The sequence below is a fragment of the Photinus pyralis genome, unplaced genomic scaffold, assembly GCF_008802855.1.
Source record: "Photinus pyralis isolate 1611_PpyrPB1 unplaced genomic scaffold, Ppyr1.3 Ppyr1.4_LG3b, whole genome shotgun sequence".
NCBI classification, from domain to species: domain Eukaryota; kingdom Metazoa; phylum Arthropoda; class Insecta; order Coleoptera; family Lampyridae; genus Photinus; species Photinus pyralis.
In genome coordinates, this window is record NW_022170510.1 from 20,778,017 (window position 1) to 20,797,758 (window position 19,742).

At 38.9% G+C, this 19,742-nt stretch overlaps 3 protein-coding genes and 1 long non-coding RNA gene across 4 annotated transcripts; all 4 read right to left on the reverse strand.

The window, feature by feature from the left end:
* Nucleotides 1-805: 805 nt before the first annotated feature.
* On the reverse strand, nucleotides 806-1,449 carry LOC116166606. Its single transcript, XR_004144359.1, has 2 exons — nucleotides 1,293-1,449; nucleotides 806-1,247 (listed from the first exon to the last, which is right to left on the reverse strand). It is a non-coding gene; the product is annotated as an uncharacterized LOC116166606 (long non-coding RNA).
* Nucleotides 1,450-4,899: 3,450 nt separating this feature from the next.
* Nucleotides 4,900-5,565, reverse strand: LOC116166602. Its single transcript, XM_031481599.1, has 2 exons — nucleotides 5,408-5,565; nucleotides 4,900-5,360 (listed from the first exon to the last, which is right to left on the reverse strand). Exons 1-2 carry the CDS (start codon nucleotides 5,468-5,470, stop codon nucleotides 4,998-5,000), a joined length of 426 nt encoding a protein of 141 aa, XP_031337459.1. The 5' UTR covers nucleotides 5,471-5,565; the 3' UTR covers nucleotides 4,900-4,997.
* A 3,626-nt stretch (nucleotides 5,566-9,191) lies between these two features.
* On the reverse strand, nucleotides 9,192-11,354 carry LOC116166412. Its single transcript, XM_031481365.1, has one exon. It carries the CDS (start codon nucleotides 11,352-11,354, stop codon nucleotides 9,192-9,194), a length of 2,163 nt encoding a protein of 720 aa, XP_031337225.1.
* Nucleotides 11,355-14,598: 3,244 nt separating this feature from the next.
* LOC116166603 lies at nucleotides 14,599-15,229 on the reverse strand. The gene is made up of 2 exons (XM_031481600.1): nucleotides 15,091-15,229; nucleotides 14,599-15,038 (listed from the first exon to the last, which is right to left on the reverse strand). Exons 1-2 carry the CDS (start codon nucleotides 15,160-15,162, stop codon nucleotides 14,694-14,696), a joined length of 417 nt encoding a protein of 138 aa, XP_031337460.1. The 5' UTR covers nucleotides 15,163-15,229; the 3' UTR covers nucleotides 14,599-14,693.
* Nucleotides 15,230-19,742: the final 4,513 nt, after the last annotated feature.

Consider the following 19,742-nt stretch of genomic DNA (forward strand, 5'->3'; position numbering starts at 1 on the left):
TTATTAAGTAACTATTAGCGCGATGATTCAAGGTAGCTATTTTCAAGCGCGTGAAGCAAATACGTTCTTGTGCGAATCACTAATCCAGGTCGATGGTTTGCTGCAACTGAGCGCTCGTATGACTATGAGAAAAACACCGCGTTTAAAATATCAGGCGTTGCGACGTCAGTTCAATAAACGCTCGTCTGATCCCGGCCTAAATGTCTTGAACAAACACACACACACACACTTGGAACTACATTCATTATCATAACGATGCGTCGACTACAACATCGCTAGTGTGAAAACCTGACACGAAATCATTTAAGAACTCGTCATTGTGCAATTTGAATTGTTAAAAATGCATGGTAAACATCTATAGTAGAGTAGCTTGGGTTTTTCTCCATAAATGAAATACGTAAACGCGGGAACGATTCAAATTTAAAATTCCCAGATACTCGGAACATCACAAACCAAAAATTTGATTGATGAAACGGTTAAATGCATTGATAGAGAAAAATAAAATTGGTTCTGTTAGAAACCACGGTTAACCCTTTGGATTATTTTTCTGAAAATGCCGTTTAAAAAAATAAATTAAATGTATATCAAAAGATACACTGCCAAAAATAAACAGCATCCAAATATAGGTTTAATAGAGAACCGTCTCCGTATGTTAACTATTTTTGTTCAATTTTGCTTCAAAACCGAGCAATCGGCGATTGAATTGAAAAGAAAACGCCCGCTAGTTAAATAAGTTTAAAAATTTGCACTTTTCAGCGACTTTGTTGATGCTATGTATGCACGTGCAGAAAGTCAAATTCGCGAATGTTTCTGATTATTTTATTCATCTTGAAGGAATGAAATATTATATTACTTAATATTATTAAGCCAACATAGGTATTTGTAAGCTGTATATGTTGGTATATTCAAACTTCGTTGATGGATACTGAAGAGACCATACATGTGCAAAAATAATATACTCTATTACAACTTTCGTTTGTGTAAGCTTCAACTGCATTTGCACATCGTTGCAGATTTTCCTGGGCTACACCCTTATGGTGAAGGAGTACTTTAGTAAAATTTCCATCTTTATCTATATATCCATTTTTTTCATACACGCATGTCATAAAACAATTAAGCGATTCGGGTATGTTCCATGTTTCAAGCATTGCGTCAACAGCTTCCACGGTAGTGTTCCCTTGTTCTAAACATTCCATTTTTACCTTATTTACCGATTTCGTCCAATCATTGGAAATGTCACTGGGCACCTGCAAACAATGTTTTGATTAGTGCTCAGTACTAACGGTAACTACTTTGCCAGAGAAAACAGTGGATGATAAAAGAAATATACTGAGAGCGATCGAATTCCACATTCTTAGATAATGGTTACACTATAACTGCGACAAATAATGAACAATGAGACATTTCTGGTTAAGACAATTTTGTAAACTTGTATCTAATCAATTGGTTATGAACTTTGTATGTATATGATGTTGCAAAGGGTTGTTATTTTCCTTGCAGTATCATCATTTGATAGTAGATACATTATATCGTTGGTGTATATGCATAAATAATGGAACTATTTTGGTACCAATTAAATATGACATTTTTAAACGAAAATAGACCTCATACTATCTTGAAAATAAATAATAATTTGGACTATGAGTTATACAGGTGATATACAGGGTGTTCTTAAATATCATGTACATACGGAAAGAGATAATTAATTATTGGGCTTAGTTTATGACTATGGCTAAAACTATGTAAACCTAAACGCTTCGTCGTTACCGTATTTACAGGGTGTTATAATTTCAGGATTTTTTTAAGTTTTTTTCTTTATAGCCCGTGCAGTTTTTGAGATATTCAACTCAAATTTGAAATATGTTACGCTAAAGGGCTTACATAATTGTTCATGTCAATGGTAATAGGAATCTACAGGGTGAAGTTATTTTCAGAGGTCATGTTCCATTTTCTACGACGTATGCGCAAATTGGCCCACTACTAACCACTGTCAATGACAAACCACTAGTAATTCACATTCGGGAACTGCCGCATCTCAAAGTTGCTATCGCTTCACCACTCTCGCATGTTTCGCCTACTAACAGCAAGCGTTGAGTGAAGAACATATTTTTAGTGTTGAAAACAGAGTTGAATGAAGGATCCGGATCCTTCACTCAACTCTGTTTTCAACATTAAAAATATGACCACCGCGTCCCGTTTCTGATTTACGAATACTCCTAGGCGAAACTGTGTCGTTCCTTGTTCAATGTGTCTCTGACAAGAATAAGTATATACTCGTACCTACTAGGTACCAATTTATACGACAGTCAAAAGGTGCAGCGAATGTGAAATTACAACCTTTTATATTCTGCTTCCAAATTCATGCAATGAGCCCGTATCTTACTTCCCAAAATGAATGTACCGTTGTGCAGACTTTTACATTCAGCACATAAATCGTAATCTTTTGGCTTCCTTCGTATTGGGGTTATTTCAGCGACTTCATAAATTAAGAGCACTTTGTTTTTGACATTTTAATCATCTCGTGCTTTTCAAGATGGGCTTTATATGATTTTCAATTATAATGCGCATTTATATCTCCATGACATGGTGCCTGTACAGGAAAATTTAATTAATAATCCGATTGATGTAAGTTTTATAAGTCAACGTACGATTGGGGTATGATAAATTTAACAAACGGTCGCCACTCGCGGCTCGCCAGCAGAGCTCTAGTATTTTATACTGCATATATTGCCTATAGTCATCTATTCCATGCGTTTGATCCGTTTTTTTTAAGTATACATTTATGAAACACTGTATATAAAGTTTACAAATATAAATATTTGAAAAAGTGGTAAAGGATTTTCATGTACTCAAGTAGAATTTATTTATTGATTTTGAATTGATTTTGATTGAAAATCAATAAATAAATTTTACTTGAGTACATGAAAATCCTTTACCACTTTATCTATACATAGGTACTCAAAATGGAACAATTCCTAGAAAAATATTTAAACTTTTTAAAAATGGCGATTTTTACTTAATTCAATTTCTCTACGAAACGATTTGTTTTTTTCAAAATATCACATTGGATTATCCATTAGTATAAATAGTCTAGGCAACGAAGCCCAAAAAAGGCTGAATAGAGGAAAAAAATCATGTAGAAGCCAATTTTGGCACAAATGTGGGGGAAGGTATCCTGAACAACATACTAAAAGTACTGAAGGGTGGGGTGTGAGCTAAAGGAGGGGGGGAGGGGTTAAAGGTCCCTTTTTTAGTTTTTCGTGAATAATTTGAAAACGATTGCTCCTAGTTAAAAATTTTGTTCTAGAGAATTAAACAGCATAAAATTATCTACAAAATGATATAGCACAGTATATAATAATAATAATACTTAATGAGATCCAGAGGGAAGAAAAATCAAAATTTTTAAAATTTTAACCGGTACACACACGGGGACCCCGAATGCGATTATGTTACGTAGGCGGGAGGTTGGAGATCCACGGGGAGGTGAGTGCATGCTGGTGGACAGCAAGGACGTCATTAGTTCACTCTAATCACGCTATGAGGATCCTATTGTTCAATTGTTTCATCTATTCAAATGCAACGTGTTGTCCAATGACAACGACACGAACGAACTCATTCAGTTCCATTGTCTTTAGTGAGTCTTTAAGATACCTAAGTTGCACATATTTTAGCTAGTGTGTTTATTGACTTGTGTTTTACTTTACTTGATGCCAAATGATTAACTATGGCTGATAAGTGATTAATTTGCGAGTATGATCTTGACAGTGATCTATGTCAAGTGGAGAAAAAAGGAATAAATGGATTAGTAAGATCTAGTATTCTGAGATGAGCAAGTAGACAGTTTTAGAGGAAAGGGAGCGGCCTGAGTTTTTTTACAGATACAACAGTGGCTCAATAACCCCTTAGCCAGAGCCACTACCATCCTTGGTTTCCGGAAATGGGCCAGATTCAATACATTTTTTGATTCATATCCTGAAATACAATAATTGCTTTCAAATTACCGCATTTGGCGCCAAAAAAGGTACGTTTGCTCGCTCTGAATCACCAAAAGCAACTATAGAAGTGAGTGCGTTTATTTTTTATTATATTGGGGAGAGATGGGGAGATTTTGTGGCAAGTGTGTCAAAATCTCTTTTCCGGCTAAACAGTTGAACCGATTTAAACCAAATTTGCTACACATATTCTTAGACATAAAAGGCAGATTCGTGCATGTGGTGTGGGGCGGGTGGTACCTGTGCTAGCCACAGCAAATTTTTTGTTATTATTTATTTCAGTCTGAATTGAATAGGTATTCATAGCTAAGAAAGAGGACAATGTCCGTCGAGTCAGCTAGTAATTTATAAACATCCACCTCACGCCAGTCCTGCCGGCAATTCCTCCTTGCGCGGTTCCGAATGACTTGATTAGAACACTACTAATCACTTGGAAGTTAACAAAACCCTTCACGAACTTCGTGATTTTCTCTGGTTGCATACAGATGGATCAAAAACAAATAGAGATACAGGAAGTGCTTTCAATGTGAACGGGGATGATTATTCACGGTCCATGATGCCAAAACATACATCCGTATACTCCAGTGAATTAGACGCAACGTGTGGGTTAACCCCTGAAGCAGGGCAACATAAAACTTTTGCTCGCGCTACTTCCTTATAGCTTTTTTTTATCGTTTTTATATTTCATCTGATAACGTGAAGCACATGTAACAACACTTTATTTTACGTTTAAATTACTACGTATTGACCTCCGTCACCAGCAAGAGCGCCATCTCTTACCGCACCCTACCTACTGCGTCGAGTGAGTCAACGTTTAGTATAAGGACCGTGGACTCTCCATCCGAAATTCTAACTGGTGAATGCTGCCCTGCAAAGGTCATTGCTTTTGACAGTATCTTTAACACAACTTTTATCGTTTATTCATCATGAACAAAAACAGCTTGTTGCTATTCTAGAAGTATTAACTTTATTGCGTATTACAATATTATTATTTTTTCATTATTAAGCTGCATCTTTCGTTGAGTGAATAAAATCGTCTATTGCTCTAGGAATGATACATTTGTTAAAATAATATACCCTATCGCATGTTTCTTTGTTGTAAGCCTCTACTGCATGTTCACAGTCTTTTACATTTTCCTTAGTTAAACCCTTACGTTGAAGAAGTGCTTTAGTAAAATGTCCTTCCGTATCTATATATTGATCTTTTTCATACACGCACTTCAGAAAGCAATTATGCGATTCGTCTATATCCCACGTTTCATAGATCGCATTAACTGCTTCCAAGGTTGTGTTCCCTTGTTCTAAACACTCCATTTTAATGCGATTGACTACTTCTACCCAATCTTCGTGAATCTCGCTGGGCACCTGCAAGCATTGTTTTTGGTGAGTGCTACTAGCAGTACAAAAATTACGTTGTAAGAGAACACAGTGGATGATAAAAGTAAAATACTTAGAGCGAATATCATGTTCAACATTTTTCTATAATGGTTACACTAGAACTGCCATATGTTGGTCAACCAGAAGCGTTGGCAGTTTTTGCGGTAGTTTCGTAAACTTGTAGTATCTTAAATCAATAGGTTGTGAACTGTACGTATATCCGCGTTTGTTAATTTATTTAAACATGTTGTTTTTGTAGATAACGACCGATTAAAAAAATTCAGCGTCACATTTGGCGGTGATAAGGTATTTTTCCTGTTTTCCTGTTTTCACCAGGAGCATCGTTGGAAGATGTAGAAAGCTGTGCATCATCACTCATTACATTTTTGGCTATTTGCTGTTAGTTCAGCTCCTAGGAAAGAATTACCATGTTCAATCACCGATCCAAGTGCTCCGACATTTTTGTTGACTTCTGGTACGCATTACTGTTTTCATGATGCTTCGCAAGCTTGCTATTGTTTAGGACCGTTTGCACTTTAAATTCTCGTAAAATTAGCACAATTCTGGCCCTCCAATCGACCACTTCGTCAAGGAACTTACGTGACTAACACAGGAGAGAGCGCTAGGTACCATATCACTTTACGAGCTTGTTGTTCAGTTCGTGATGTGGCCACGGCAATTCCATTCCAGAAAACATGTTAGTGGACTTGCCACCGACTAAGTTGCCATACTGGAGATCTTTGAATATACCTGGATGACGATCAGGCAACTGCTGAAGGTTGTGAACAAAAACAGACAGCCATCGCGCGTAGTTTACCTACATGTTTAAACCTCAGTTGTTTCGGCGCGCTATAAATTCAAATCATACAAGTACAATCGGGCACTCGGGCGGATTCGCGAAAACGCTTAAAAATGAATAGAGAAGGGCGAGCGAAGAAAAAAAACGATGTGCGAAAGAGTTGAGTTAAGCATGCACGAGTTTTACGCGCATTTATCATTTTAAAAGTGAAAAACCAAATCAATCTTTGGGGGGCCCCATCAGCCGGTACAGCAGCTCACCGAAATCAGCCACTCAGTCACTCCAGGTACGTGCCCAACTTTTATTTATGTATTTGTATGGTTCGGGCGGAAATTATCATTTAACCAACAAAAAAATATATTTATGGTCCTTCAGTCCACTAATTACAAAAAAATTAACTTAAAATACAAACACTACATGATCCACTGACTCACCGTTTTGAAAAAATAAAAACGGCAACAAATGGAGCACGTGTGCACAGATTTCCGTTAAAAAAACCGACAAAACCGTCTCTTATAAACTATTGAGAGTTTGTGCTGGTGTCACAAACTGAAACTAATTGCCAAGTGTACAGTGCGTTCTATTTCGGTTGACACTGCAATGTATCTCAGCTGTTTTTAAAGATAGAGACTTCCGGTTTTCGCAAGCCTGAGCAGCTTTTGATACCACAAATAAAATCTAATAATTTCTATCTAAGATAGAAAAAAGGTGAAAACTCATCGTATTACCTAGATATTTTTACGTAGAATCCAGTGGCGTATCAAAAATATCTTTGGGCCACCGTTTCTGAGAGTTGACCCAAAGTTAGTACTTTTTGAATACAACATTCTGTATACTTTAACTTAAATTGCTTGCATTCTTTTTCCTGATTACATTGATGTATAACAAACTACATTTTTTTTTATATAATTAATGTTATATTATATCATATTTTTAAAATTTTTGAATCGACATGTTTCTGCTGACAGCCAGTGTTATTGATTGGTCCGAGGATTGGTGTTAGTTACCATGGATACAATAAACAAAACAAAATCGCCATAAATCCATGGCCTACTATTTAAAAATCGGAAAAACTAAGGTTTTTATTTTTGATTGACGGCTAAAATTAAAAAAAATAGAGATTGTGATACATTAGTGTAATCAGGAAAAAGAATGCAAAAACATTGACGTCAATATATACAGGATGTTATACATTTGAAAAATAGCAAGATTGGGTCAAATCTCAGAAACGGTAGTACAAAATTTTGTTTGACTACGCCACTGGATAAAATAATGAGAAATACACATGAAAATATACTAATTCGTATATCATTAGTGCCCTTTCACACTGGGCGACTTAGCAGCGCTTCTTAGTCGCGCGGTACGGAACGCAGTGCAGCGCGCGACTGAATCACCTTAACCCGCGACACAGTTGCACGTTCAAATCCACTCAGTCGCGCTGCTGGCTGTTTAGCAGCGCTGCACTGCATCCTGTCCCGCTGCTCAGCAGCGCGACTTAGTCGCGCTGCTATGTCGCCCGGTGTGAAGGGACACTTAGATGAGGAAAAAATCTTCTTTTGATTGGTGTCATTATAAACCCGCTAAGACCTTATCATGAGGAGCAACGAACTGCAAAAAACCTTTTCCCATGTTAATTGCCTATGCTCGGTTTTGAAATATTCACCCGGTATGTTTTTGGTATCGCGAACGCCCTAACTAATCACAATATATTTTTTAGAGAATATTCTGTCCCGCGCCCATATGTCCTCCCGCCCTTATGTCCCGCGCCCTTTTGCCCTCCCGCCCATATCCTCGCGCTCTAACGGTCGCGCCCTAATGTCATAGAGCTAGACCGATTTTAGTGCCATCAGAAAGGTGAGAAAAATCACTGAAAGTTTGTTAAAAGTATCTTGTGATATCTTTGAATTCAGTTATTTTCTCATTTTCTCAAAATCTTAAAGTTTCGTGGTGTATAAAACTAATCTAAAATAATAGCAAGAACAGGAAACTGAAATAATTTGTGCGTTTCAAAACACGATTTTAAACTGCGCCGTCTAATTGCTGTTTTGACCAAGGAACGTAATTAGAGGATTATACTGACAAACACCTTGTTTGTGTATTAAAGTAGTGGATGTGTCGTGTATAATTGCGAAAGGCATAAGTTACGTATGGAAGAAATATGTACAAACTGAAATAATTTAGTAACCGTTCGGTTGAGGGGCATGGCGATTTGTAAAAAAATTACACCAACATTAACGTAACAAATGAATACAAATTAGTGCTATTGAAACAACTCAATATTCTATTTATAGTAGGTAGTTTGCAATGGTTGTCAATAGACTCAGCCTCAGCTTCTATTTGGACACCCCGTATAACTTCAATTACTCTGTTTAGGAATTTTATTTCAGTTCTTAAACGCCTTAATTGTAACGCTCTTCGAGGATTATTTTTCGTGCATTTTTAAAGATCCAATGGTTGATTCCTTGGCAAGTACTCTTGGAGCGGTGAAAGAATAATGCTTATACGGAATAGTTGCTATAGAAAAATAGTTTCCACTGTGAAAAAAAGCATCGACAATTGGTAAAACACGGTATTTTAATAGTGCTTTATTTATCAATGAATTAAACGAATTCACAAAACAAATACGTAGGTACAATACGTTACTACGCTAATATCAATAATTCTCGATCTTCCTATTTTTCCCGCCTACTTCTTTTTTGCTACCCTTGATTATTCACGGATTTTCCACATCCTCCCCGGCCCCAGTGATTTCCAAGGGAAATAGTAATTGAATTGGCCGTCTCAAAACGGTCTGGTCGGCAGTTTTCACTTCGCAGGCCCTAACTCTTCCATCACGTCCATGAAATAACTTCATTATTCGGACTAACTTCCAAAGTAGTCTTGGTACGTTATCGTCATGTAGCAAAGCCACATCTCCAACTTCTATCTTCTTAGACTGAACTTGATGTTGATTATGGAACAGTCGTGATTGTTGCAAATAGTTATTTGACCAAACCTTCCAAAATTTCTGCGTTAACTTGTTACGATTTTTCCATTTTTGCAAAATTTGGTTTTTTAATATCCGGATGGTTGTTGTTGATATGAAATCCACATTCGTTACTACCCAAAAGGAAATGTGCTGGTGTCAAAAACATTAAATTTTCGGGCTGATCATCCAAGTAGGTAAGCGGTCTCATATTCACCGTAGCTTCAATTTCTGAAATGATGGTTTGTAGTTCGTCACAATCAAGGGATTTCTTTCCAAGTGACAATTTTAGAGCATCTTTTACAGTTTTGACCATTCGTTCCCAAAATCCGCCCCACCACGCGGCGCGCTCCACAATAAATCTCCATTCAATGCAACGTCCTGTGACAAAATTTTGAAATTTATCGGTGCAAATTATTTTGTATAATTCTTTCAATTCTAAAGCTGTTCTCTTAAATGTTTTCGCGTTGTCTGAATAAATGATATCCGGAACTCCCCTTCTTGAAATGAACCGTCTAAATGCGTTAATACAGCTCTCTGCTGTTAGATTAGGAACTATTTCAAGATGTACGGCACGTACCACAGCACACGTTAACAGCATGATGTAAGCCTTTTGCCGCCTCGATTCGTTGATAATGTATAGAGGTCCAGCGAAATCTAGGCCCGTTACCTTAAATGGTTCTGCTGAAGACACCCTACTTCTTGGTAAGGGTGCAAAAGGTTCATTGCCAGGTTTTGCTCGTAATCTCTTGCAAATTATGCATTTGCTCAGTATAGATTTTACTCTTTGCCTGCATTGTAAAATCCAAAATCGTTTTCTTATATGTACCATCGTCACGTTTACTCCACCATGCATTGTGGAAACATGAGAGTTCGAAATAAGTTTATCCGTTAGAAATGACGTTTTAGGTAACACCACAGGATATTTCGTTTGGTACGGTAAGGAGCTTTCCTGTAAACGGCCTCCTAATCTCATTATATCGTCTTCATCAAGAAAGGGACTTAGCGTTAAAACTCGAGAAGAGGGTTCAATTTTTTTACCTCTTCTTAGGTCAGCTATTTCACTTGAAAAATGCTGTCCTTGAGTTACCTTTATCCAATATCTTTCAGCCTCCTTTAACTCTTGAGCCTTCAAGCTTCCAGTTCTTTTGTTCTTTTTATTTCTTAGATTATGGGAATATCTTTTAACATAAGCGGTAATGCTAAAGATTTTCTCCAAACTACTGAATCTCTCAAGTTTGAAGATTGGTTCGTTATTCTGGATTACTTCTTCTCCTTGTACGAGCAAAACAGATGCTTCAGATCCTATCGCGATATCTTCTTCAGGCCATTCTTCTGGTTTAAATTTCAGCCAATTAGGTCCATGTTTCCAAACTTCCGATGTCATAAGACCTTTAGATGTTACACCCCTCGTTAGTAAATCTGCTGGATTCTCTGCCCCTGGACAATGGCGCCATACTCCAACTGAGTTCTTCTTAATTTCAGTTACACGACTGCGAACATACGGTTTCCACCTGTCAGCTTTGCCCATGATCCAATATATCGTTATTTTCGAATCTGTCCACAAAGTGCAGGAATGAAATTTAACGTCAATATTTTCAAGTATAAATTTCTGAAGTCGAGTTGCACAGACTGCCGCGGTGAGTTCCAGTTTTGGTAACGTTAAGCTCTTATCTCCCTTTTTGTCAATTGGAGCTACTCTACCCTTAGACATGATAAAGTTACATTCGACTTCGTTTTCGTTAACTACTCTGAGATACGCCACTGCTCCATACGCCTTTGGGCTCGCGTCCGCAAAAATGTGAAGTGAAACTTCGGAGTTTCTGTCTTCGAGTGCACATCTGGTAAACGAAAAATGTTTCAAAGATTTCAGTTCAAAACACCATCTCAACCATTCATTGGTGATATTATCAGGTGTGGTTGAATCCCAGTCGACCTTAAGTTTCCAAATTTCTTGGAGCAATATCTTATTTGCTCTTACCAAAAAGGGACTCATAAAGCCAAGTGGATCATAAATTTTCGATACTATTTGTAGCACCCCACGTTTCGTTATAGATTTATTATCGATTTCATATAAAACTGAAGTTATATCTACTGCTAACTCGTCATCGTTATGGTACCATAAAATTCCAAGTACTTTCTTGGCATTAACGTTTTCCTCGCGTTTCATCAATTTTCTGAGCGAAACGTCATTGCTGTTCCACTTACGTAAATTCATATTAGCTTTAGCTAAAATTTCTTTGGACTCTTAGTAAATACGTTCGGCTTGAGTTACGTTATCAACTGCTACTACCAAGTCATCCACATAGAATGAAGACCTCAAAATTTCGCAAGTGTCTGCTAGATTTTCCGGCTGCGATTGTAAAAGTTTCTTAAGTGTAACCGCCAGCAAGAAGGGACTGCACTTAATCCCAAACGTTACACGTTTCATTCGGTATTTTGATATTCGTGGAAGATTATTGACGTCATCAATAGGAACGCTATACCACAAAAAACTGTGAGAATTACGATCGCGTTCTGCTATAGCGATTTGCAAGAAAGCTTTCTCGATATCGGCTGTAAATGCAACTCGTCCGACACGAAAGTTCATTAAAATTCGTAAAAGAAACGGCACTAAATTTTCGCCTTGCAAAAGTACGTCATTTAACGAAGGCATACCAGGGCCGTGCGCCGACGCGTCAAACACGATCCTTAATTTTGAAGTGTCTTTGTCATCCCGATATACCGCCCGGTGCGGCATAAAATAAATTCGAATGTCATTTGTCACTTCCGGTAAAAGTTCGGCACAATCATTGTTCATGTATTCACGCATCGCACAATCGTATTCCCGAAGTTTGCCGCGTTCGTTGAGTTTGCGCGTTAATGACTTTAGCCTATTGAAGGCACCGTTAAAGTTAGAATCAACCCGTACGTTTGGCTCTATCCAAGGCATGGCAACACAATATCTATCGTTTTCAAAAGTTATATTCTCATCTAAAAAGTGTTTTGTATGAGATTTGTCCGTCACGTTATCATTGTTTATCCCGATTGTTTCAAGAGTCCAAAAGTTTTCTAACCCGTTACCAACAGTCTCACAATCGAGCTCGCACTGTACGTGTAAAATGTTCGCCACGTTAATCCCGACCGAAAACGCGTATTCGTTAAAATGTCCGCTGCCTACACCGTGAATTGTTCAACCAAATTTGGTTTCGATCGCCATCAAGTCTTCAGTGATTTTCTTCGTGTTATTGGTCACTATCTTCCAATAAAAATCAGAACCAATTAAAAGCGATATTCCATGATGAACGTTAACGTTAGAGTCGCACAAATCCGCTAATCGATAATTTATGCTGAACTCATGTATCAATGGTTCTTTTAATGACGGTGCGCTCAATGAATCAAAACAAATTTCGGGCACTTCAATCGCGTTGATAGTCACCTCATCGTTAATATACTCGCTTTTCAACGTTAATGATACTTTTCGACATAAGCGAGCCGGAGCCCTTTCAGATTTTCCAAAAGGCATTATCGATATTTTGTGTGTCCCTATAACAGGTAAGTTATGCTTTCGTGACACACATTCTTTGATAAAAGTTAAATGGCTACCTCCATCTATAACCATACGTAAAAAACTCTTAGGTACGCCACTGTTCGTTATTATTTGTGCACAAGCGGTTTGTAAATAAATTATTTTGCCTAAGCACCCGTTCGCTAACAAATTTGTCGACTCAAATTTACTACTCGATGCGTCATTTTTCGTGGATTCAGTTACAGTGGCAGATTTCTTCTGATACTCTGGATCACACATAGACGTTGCATGTTTCGCTTTACACTTTACGCAAGATACATTTACTCGACAAAACCTTGAATTGTGATTCGACTTGGTGCATCGGAAACAGCGCCCTTTAGATTTTAAAATCTCTTTCTTTTGCGCCAGCGTTATTTTGCTATCACAATCCATCGCGCCATGATCGTTAGAGTTGCAAAACAAGCACTGTTCTTTTACAGATGTAAGCAAACCTGCTGCTGTGCACGTTTTATCACTAGATTTCTGAAATCTATTTTTGTGAACTGAATTTTTCTCGTTACTTTTAGGCTCATCTTCCAAAACTTTAGCCTGTTCAATTGATTCTACTTCTAACTTAATAAAGTTTAAAAGTTGAGAAATTTGATGTTCATATGAGATTTCTTTAGAACTTATGACACTTCCAGCAACAGACTCGTTATCATCATTATCATTAGTTGTAACCTGTCGTTTGAGGAATTCAGTTCTCATAGTAAAGGGTAGTGCTTTTAATAAAATAGATTTCACCATCATCCCATAATTTTGTGGAGACACTCCCAGCGTCTGCAGAGATCGCGTTATTTTTGAAGCTGTATTGTATAATTTTCTCAATGAAACTACATCATTTTTGGTTTTGACTGGAGTTAAAGCTAGCAGCTGTTGAGTGTAGTTATCGGCAATTTTTTCGTTATTTCCGTACTGCTCCTTTAAAAGCTCAACTGCATCTTTATAGCTTGAACTACTGGACGTTAAACCTTGAACGGTTATTGAAGCATTTCCAGTTAAAACAGACTTTAAATATGTAAACTTAGAAGATTCCCCTAGATCGTTATTATTGTGAACAGCAGTCTCGAACTGCTCCCAAAAGGCAGGCCACATTTTATAATCACCGTTAAATTTTATTAATTCTAATTTGGGTAATCTCACCGCCCTTTTGGTTTCTGCCCTTGTAGAAGCTGCTCTGGCTGCACGTCCTTCGGCTGTAATGGACCCCCCGTCTTCTTCGGCGTCGGCGATGCTGGCTGCATATTTTCCACCCGCGCCTGATAGTTCGAATTCCAACCTGGCAATCGCTGCAACCGCCTTATCTTCGTATTCGATAATTTTCTCGCACTCTGATTGAACCTTATCGACGGGTATCTGACTTGCCACTTCAATATTTACGCGCTTTAACGAGTCGTTCACCGATTTCAGTCTGTTAATTAAAACAATAGCTTCCTTGTGGTCAACCGGCGCGTTATCATCAGACATTTCGTTAGCCCGATCCACAAGTTTCGTTAGCTGCGTCCGATACGTTTTCTTTAGCGCTTGATTCATGATAATATGCTTCCGTTAATGCACTATTTTTGACAAACAGTTCACGTTATGACGTTAATCAAATTTTTACACTTTAACTGTCAATACCGGCACGTCCGTTAGAAACCGAATTGTCCGTTATTAAAGTTCCACGATTCACTTTCCTCTTTCCCGGGTTTCGGCACCATGAAAAAAAGCATCGACAATTGGTAAAACACGGTATTTTAATAGTGCTTTATTTATCAATGAATTAAACGATTCACAAAACAAATACGTAGGTACAATACGTTACTACGCTAATATCAATAATTCTCGATCTTCCTATTTTTCCCGCCTACTTCTTTTTTGCTACCCTTGATTATTCACGGGATTTTCCACACACTGAAAGATAAAAAATAAGACATTTTTCTATTATCACATTTTATTCGCTAAAATGGTAAGCAAATTTAACCCGACACCTTCTATGTTAACGTGTAAATAATTTTAAATAAACGCAGATCAATTTTTGTCCTTTATGTCCTGGACGATACACTTGCAAAAATCGTATACCCTGTCGCATGAATCCTTGCTTGAAGTTTGTACAGCATCTTCGCACGCTTGCATATTTTCTTTTGTTATTCCTTTATAATCAAGGAGTTCGTCAGTAAAATGTCCGTTTTCGTCAACAAAATGATTTTTCTTGTACACACAGTCCATAAAGCACTTCATCGACTCGGGTATGTTCCATGATTTAACCATTTCCTCAACATCGTAAGGCGTGATGCCATTATTGTCTTCTTCCACACATGCCATTAATACACGATTAACGGCTTTTTTCCAACTGTTGGAAATATCATTGGGCACCTACAAACAAATTTTTCAGGGCGCACTTAAATATTGAAATTCAGGTCAATACCGTATCGGACAGGGCAGCTGATACGAAAAATAGTATGAGTATACTATTTACAGCGAATTTAGTGGAAAACATGTTGTGGTCACCGTTTAGACTTTGAATACACTTTTTTTCTGATAAGCATTTTATTATAGGTACGTGTCCTATCTTATCACATACTTTTAAACATAAATTGTGTTACGTTATTGCATAACTTAAAAGTGGTACAACAAATATAAAACCTAAGTGCCTGAATACACTATGCGTTTTAACCGGTCCCGTTTGACCGGACCGTTTTGAACGGATTACTGCATCCAATGGATTTAAATGCGAGCGTTTACTCTTATCCGGTTGCGTTCCGGTCGCCGCAAGTAATGTAAACGCACAGAACCATAGAATTATAATCACTGGTAATTCTATGCACACAACCTTCCGGTTTCGCAGGACGCATTTTTGAAAGGATGCGTTTAAAACGCATAGTGTATTCAGGCACTAAGGCTCAGTTGTTTACCTTGTGTTGCTAAAAATGTGTCGTAACATGTACTCAAGAATAAGTAGATTGATAAAAAACACTAAACCTTCCCCATACTTCTTTTTATTATTTCCGGTAGTTAAAATAAAGGCATTAGGTGACAGCGACCCGAAGGTCATTATCAAGCTTAAATTTAAGAGAACATGTAAAGGTGGTTGAAAAGTTACAATTTAAAAGGGTACATTTTGGTTATCCGTAGGAGGAAAAATTACTAATTTATGACATGGGAAACAATAACAATTTTAACAATTTAAAAACTTCTGTCCTCACATATTCTAAGTACAATTGATTAATATAAAATCGAAATTAGAGGGGACGAGATGGACACAGCCATCTTAAAACGAAAATATTTTAACTACCGGAAATAATAAAAAGAAGTATGGGGAAGGTTTAGTGTCTTTTATCAATCTACTTATTCACTATCACCCCGTTTTGAGTCGTTATAAGATGGATAGCTACCAATTATGTACTCAAGAGTTGTTTCGAAATTGTTTCGTAGAACGTTGCGCAAATGTTTAGAATTCATTGTATGGCAAATCTAAGTGTATCGGAACCAAACTTAGGTACTTATTATTTATTAATCAATGTGGGTATGGAACTTTTTCATAACTCATGCACCCCAAATATTTCTGCGCGCTCTACTGTCATGTATTCGCAAACGAAACAATATCGTTTAATTTTTAGCGCATTTTTGCACATTTATTTGTAAAAAGTAGCTTTTAATCTCACTTTGGCTGGCTGGCTGGCTGGCTGGCAGCAAATGTGGGCGCGTAGAAGAACTCTTGTAGAAAGGCAACGGGTGTACGTGTATCTACAGGGCCGTGAAATTTGTCAACCTTAGGGACATGGCTACATGATGTGGGGTTGGCGACATCTGGGCGTCATCCTCGAGCGTAGTATACTAACGTGAAGGTTTTTCAGTTTTTTCCTATCTTCTACTACAGTTTTGGTCCGATTCTTTTGAAATTGGTGTCGTCGGAAAGATGTTGTAAACGCGCACAACTCCTGCGTGGCGGAATTTTGTTTTTTGTCATAGGGGCGAAATTAACGACCTTTTGCGAGGCGCGCGCGCGCGTCTTCGAGAAGTAGTCACTTCGGGCGCCTTTTACCTTCCGTTGCGAACTCACGCGGTTTAACGTTTCGTAAATCTCGAATCGCTGTCTCTCTTTCTCGTGTCGCCAATAGAAGTGAATTGCGAGTGAACGGGACGTCGGAAGTGGGTACCGTAAAAGAGAATGTGGTAGCCCGCGACACGATCTAACTGATGGTGGAGTCAAATCTTCAAACGCGAATTGCGGGTGAACGGGACGTCGGAAGTGGGTAGCGTAAAAGGGAATGTGGTAGCCCGCGACACGATCTCACTGATGGTGAGTCAAATCTTCAAACGCGAATTGCGGGTGAACGGGACGTCGGAAGGGGGTACCGTCAACGGGAATGTGGTAGCCCCCGACACGATCTTCCTGATGGTGGAGTCAAATCTTCAAACGCGAATTGCGGGTGAACGGGACGTCGGAAGGGGGTACCGTCAAATGAAATGTGGTAGCCCCCGACACGATTTTCCTGATGGTGGAGTCAAATCTTCAAACGCGAATTGCTGGTGAACGGGACGTCGGAAGGGGGTACCGTCAAAGGGAATGTGGTAGCCCCCGACACGATCTTCCTGATGGTGGAGTCAAATCTTCAAACGCGAATTGCGGGTGAACGGGACGTCGGAAGTGGGTACCGTAAAAGGGAATGTGGTAGCCCGCGACACGATCTCACTGATGGTGGAGTCAAATCTTCAATCGCGAATTGCGGATGAACGGGACGTCGGAAGGGGGTACCGTCAAAGGAAATGTGGTAGCCCCCGACACGATCTTCCTGATGGTGGAGTCAAATCTTCAAACGCGAATTGCGGGTGAACCGAACGTCGGAAGTGGGTACCGTCAAAGGGAATGTGGTAGCCCCCGACACGATCTTCCTGATGGTGGAGTCAAATCTTCAAACGCGAATTGCGGGTGAACGGGACGTCGGAAGGAGGTACCGTCAAAGGGAATGTGGTAGCCCCCGACACGATCTTCCTGATGGTGGAGTCAAATCTTCAAACGCGAATTGCGGGTGAACGGGACGTCGGAAGTGGGTACCGTAAAAGGGAATGTGGTAGCCCGCGACACGATCTCACTGATGGTGGAGTCAAATCTTCAATCGCGAATTGCGGGTGAACGGGACGTCGGAAGGGGGTACCGTCAAAGGAAATGTGGTAGCCCCCGACACGATCTTCCTGATGGTGGAGTCAAATCTTCAAACGCGAATTGCGGGTGAACCGAACGTCGGAAGTGGGTACCGTCAAAGGGAATGTGGTAGCCCCCGACACGATCTTCCTGATGGTGGAGTCAAATCTTTAAAAGCGAATTGCGGGTGCACGAGGAAAGTGGGAAGCGGTTAGTGAATGTAGTAGCCTTCGACAAGATCTGTTATTGATGGTTGAGTCGAAAGTGGCTAATAGAATACTGATCTGCCACACAAAAATGCGCTGAAGTCCCTTCGATCTCAAACGAGGACTTTGATAATTTTTTCACCTCAGCTATGCAACAAAATTATTCCAAACGTACGAGCTTAGGCGCGTATAAATTGAATCAAAACAAATATGCCACACAATTTTATTTTATCTATTTTGGTGTCACAATGATGATCGAAAACAGTTGCACAAAGACAGTGATTATAGTCGTTTTTTTTTTTGGTAACTCATCTCTTAAGTTGGCAGTTACTAGTTAGTACTAGTAGGTACTTCGTTGGGTACTTTCATGTTTGAACTTCAAAATGTCAGTCTTACTACGCTGCCAACCTAAAACTTAACGGCATAAAAAGTGTTCCCAACATAAAACATGTTAGTTCTAATGTTCCCTATAGTTTCTGATAATGATTTTTTTAATTAAATTAAAGCACCGAAATAGAAAAAATAGTATGAAAAACGCGTGTTACAATGCTTTATTGTAATACTCCTATCTTGCGGACACTCGTGGCTACGCTTCGCGTCGCCACTCGTGCCACAAGATAGTCGTATTACAATAGGTCTCATTGTAACACTTGTCTTTCAATATACTATTTATGAATTAGAATTTATTTTACTAAGGGTCAGTTTTTCCATCTCTCGATAAATTTATTCGACAGGTAAGTACGGTGACAATGATTGTATCTACAATGGTATCCATAGAATTTATTTAGAGAGTAAATAAAGAGGTAGGTAAATCGGGCATAATATAAATTTCACGGGTTACGATTAAGCGTATTTGATACTATGTGGTTTTGCCAATTAATCAACAATATACAGGGTGATTCCTATAGTACCTGCCACCGTTTGGGAGCGTATAGGGGGTGCCTAGGGGAGTATTTTGATATAGGACACTTGGGGTCGGAAATCTAAAATAAGGGCGCCAGAACCAAATTTATCTTCTGGAATTTCACGCCTGTATGTAGGCAACCCAACCGACCGACGTTTCGCGCGGAGCGATGCAGAGCGAGTTAGCGCGAGGAAGCGACATGGGAGGGAAGGAGGGAAAACGACAGTCAAAAGCAATAACGTTTACAAGTGTTCAACGTGGCCACCGTTGTTCTCAATGCACTTCCTACATCTAGCCAACTATTATTATACTATTGCCATAGGGTTTATTCACTTGATACGCGTCGTTGCAGACGGGATTTCGTGGGTTTAAACAAAATTCTGATCAAGTGTCAGCCACACATCGCCGCCTGAGATCGCTCCGTGTGCACCGCCGGCCGGTTGGGTTGCCTACCTACAGGCGCGAAATTCCAGAAGGTAAATTTGGCTCTGGCACCCTTATTTTAGATTTCCGACCCCAAGTGTCCTATATCAAAATACTCCCCTACGCACCACCTACACGCTCCCAAACGGTGGCAGGTACTATAGGAATCACCCTGTATTTTAGCTCCGTATTTGTATTTGGTTTTTTGTTTCACAAAATAATCTTTAGAATTGCCTTTTGTTTAAACATTCTCCAAATATATAGTACCTAGAGACATAGGTGTTTGAATAATTTCATAATTTATATATTTGCGTGTATAGGTCACGAAGCAATAATTGTAACAATTTGCATTGTTCGTTATAAGCAAATTTCTTTTGCGAAACTGCATACACGGATGCATG

Excerpts from the sequence above, each read along its gene's own strand:
- LOC116166602 (XM_031481599.1), bottom strand. The coding sequence starts at position 5,470 with ATGTTGAACATGATATTCGCTCTAAGTATTTTACTTTTATCATCCACT. Across the intron at positions 5,361-5,407 it reads CCACTGTGTTCTCTTACAAC|GTGCCCAGCGAGATTCACGA; the intron begins GTAATTTTTGTA and ends CAATGCTTGCAG.
- LOC116166412 (XM_031481365.1), bottom strand. The coding sequence starts at position 11,354 with ATGAATTTACGTAAGTGGAACAGCAATGACGTTTCGCTCAGAAAATTG.
- LOC116166603 (XM_031481600.1), bottom strand. The coding sequence starts at position 15,162 with ATGTTTTCCACTAAATTCGCTGTAAATAGTATACTCATACTATTTTTC. Across the intron at positions 15,039-15,090 it reads CAGCTGCCCTGTCCGATACG|GTGCCCAATGATATTTCCAA; the intron begins GTATTGACCTGA and ends ATTTGTTTGTAG.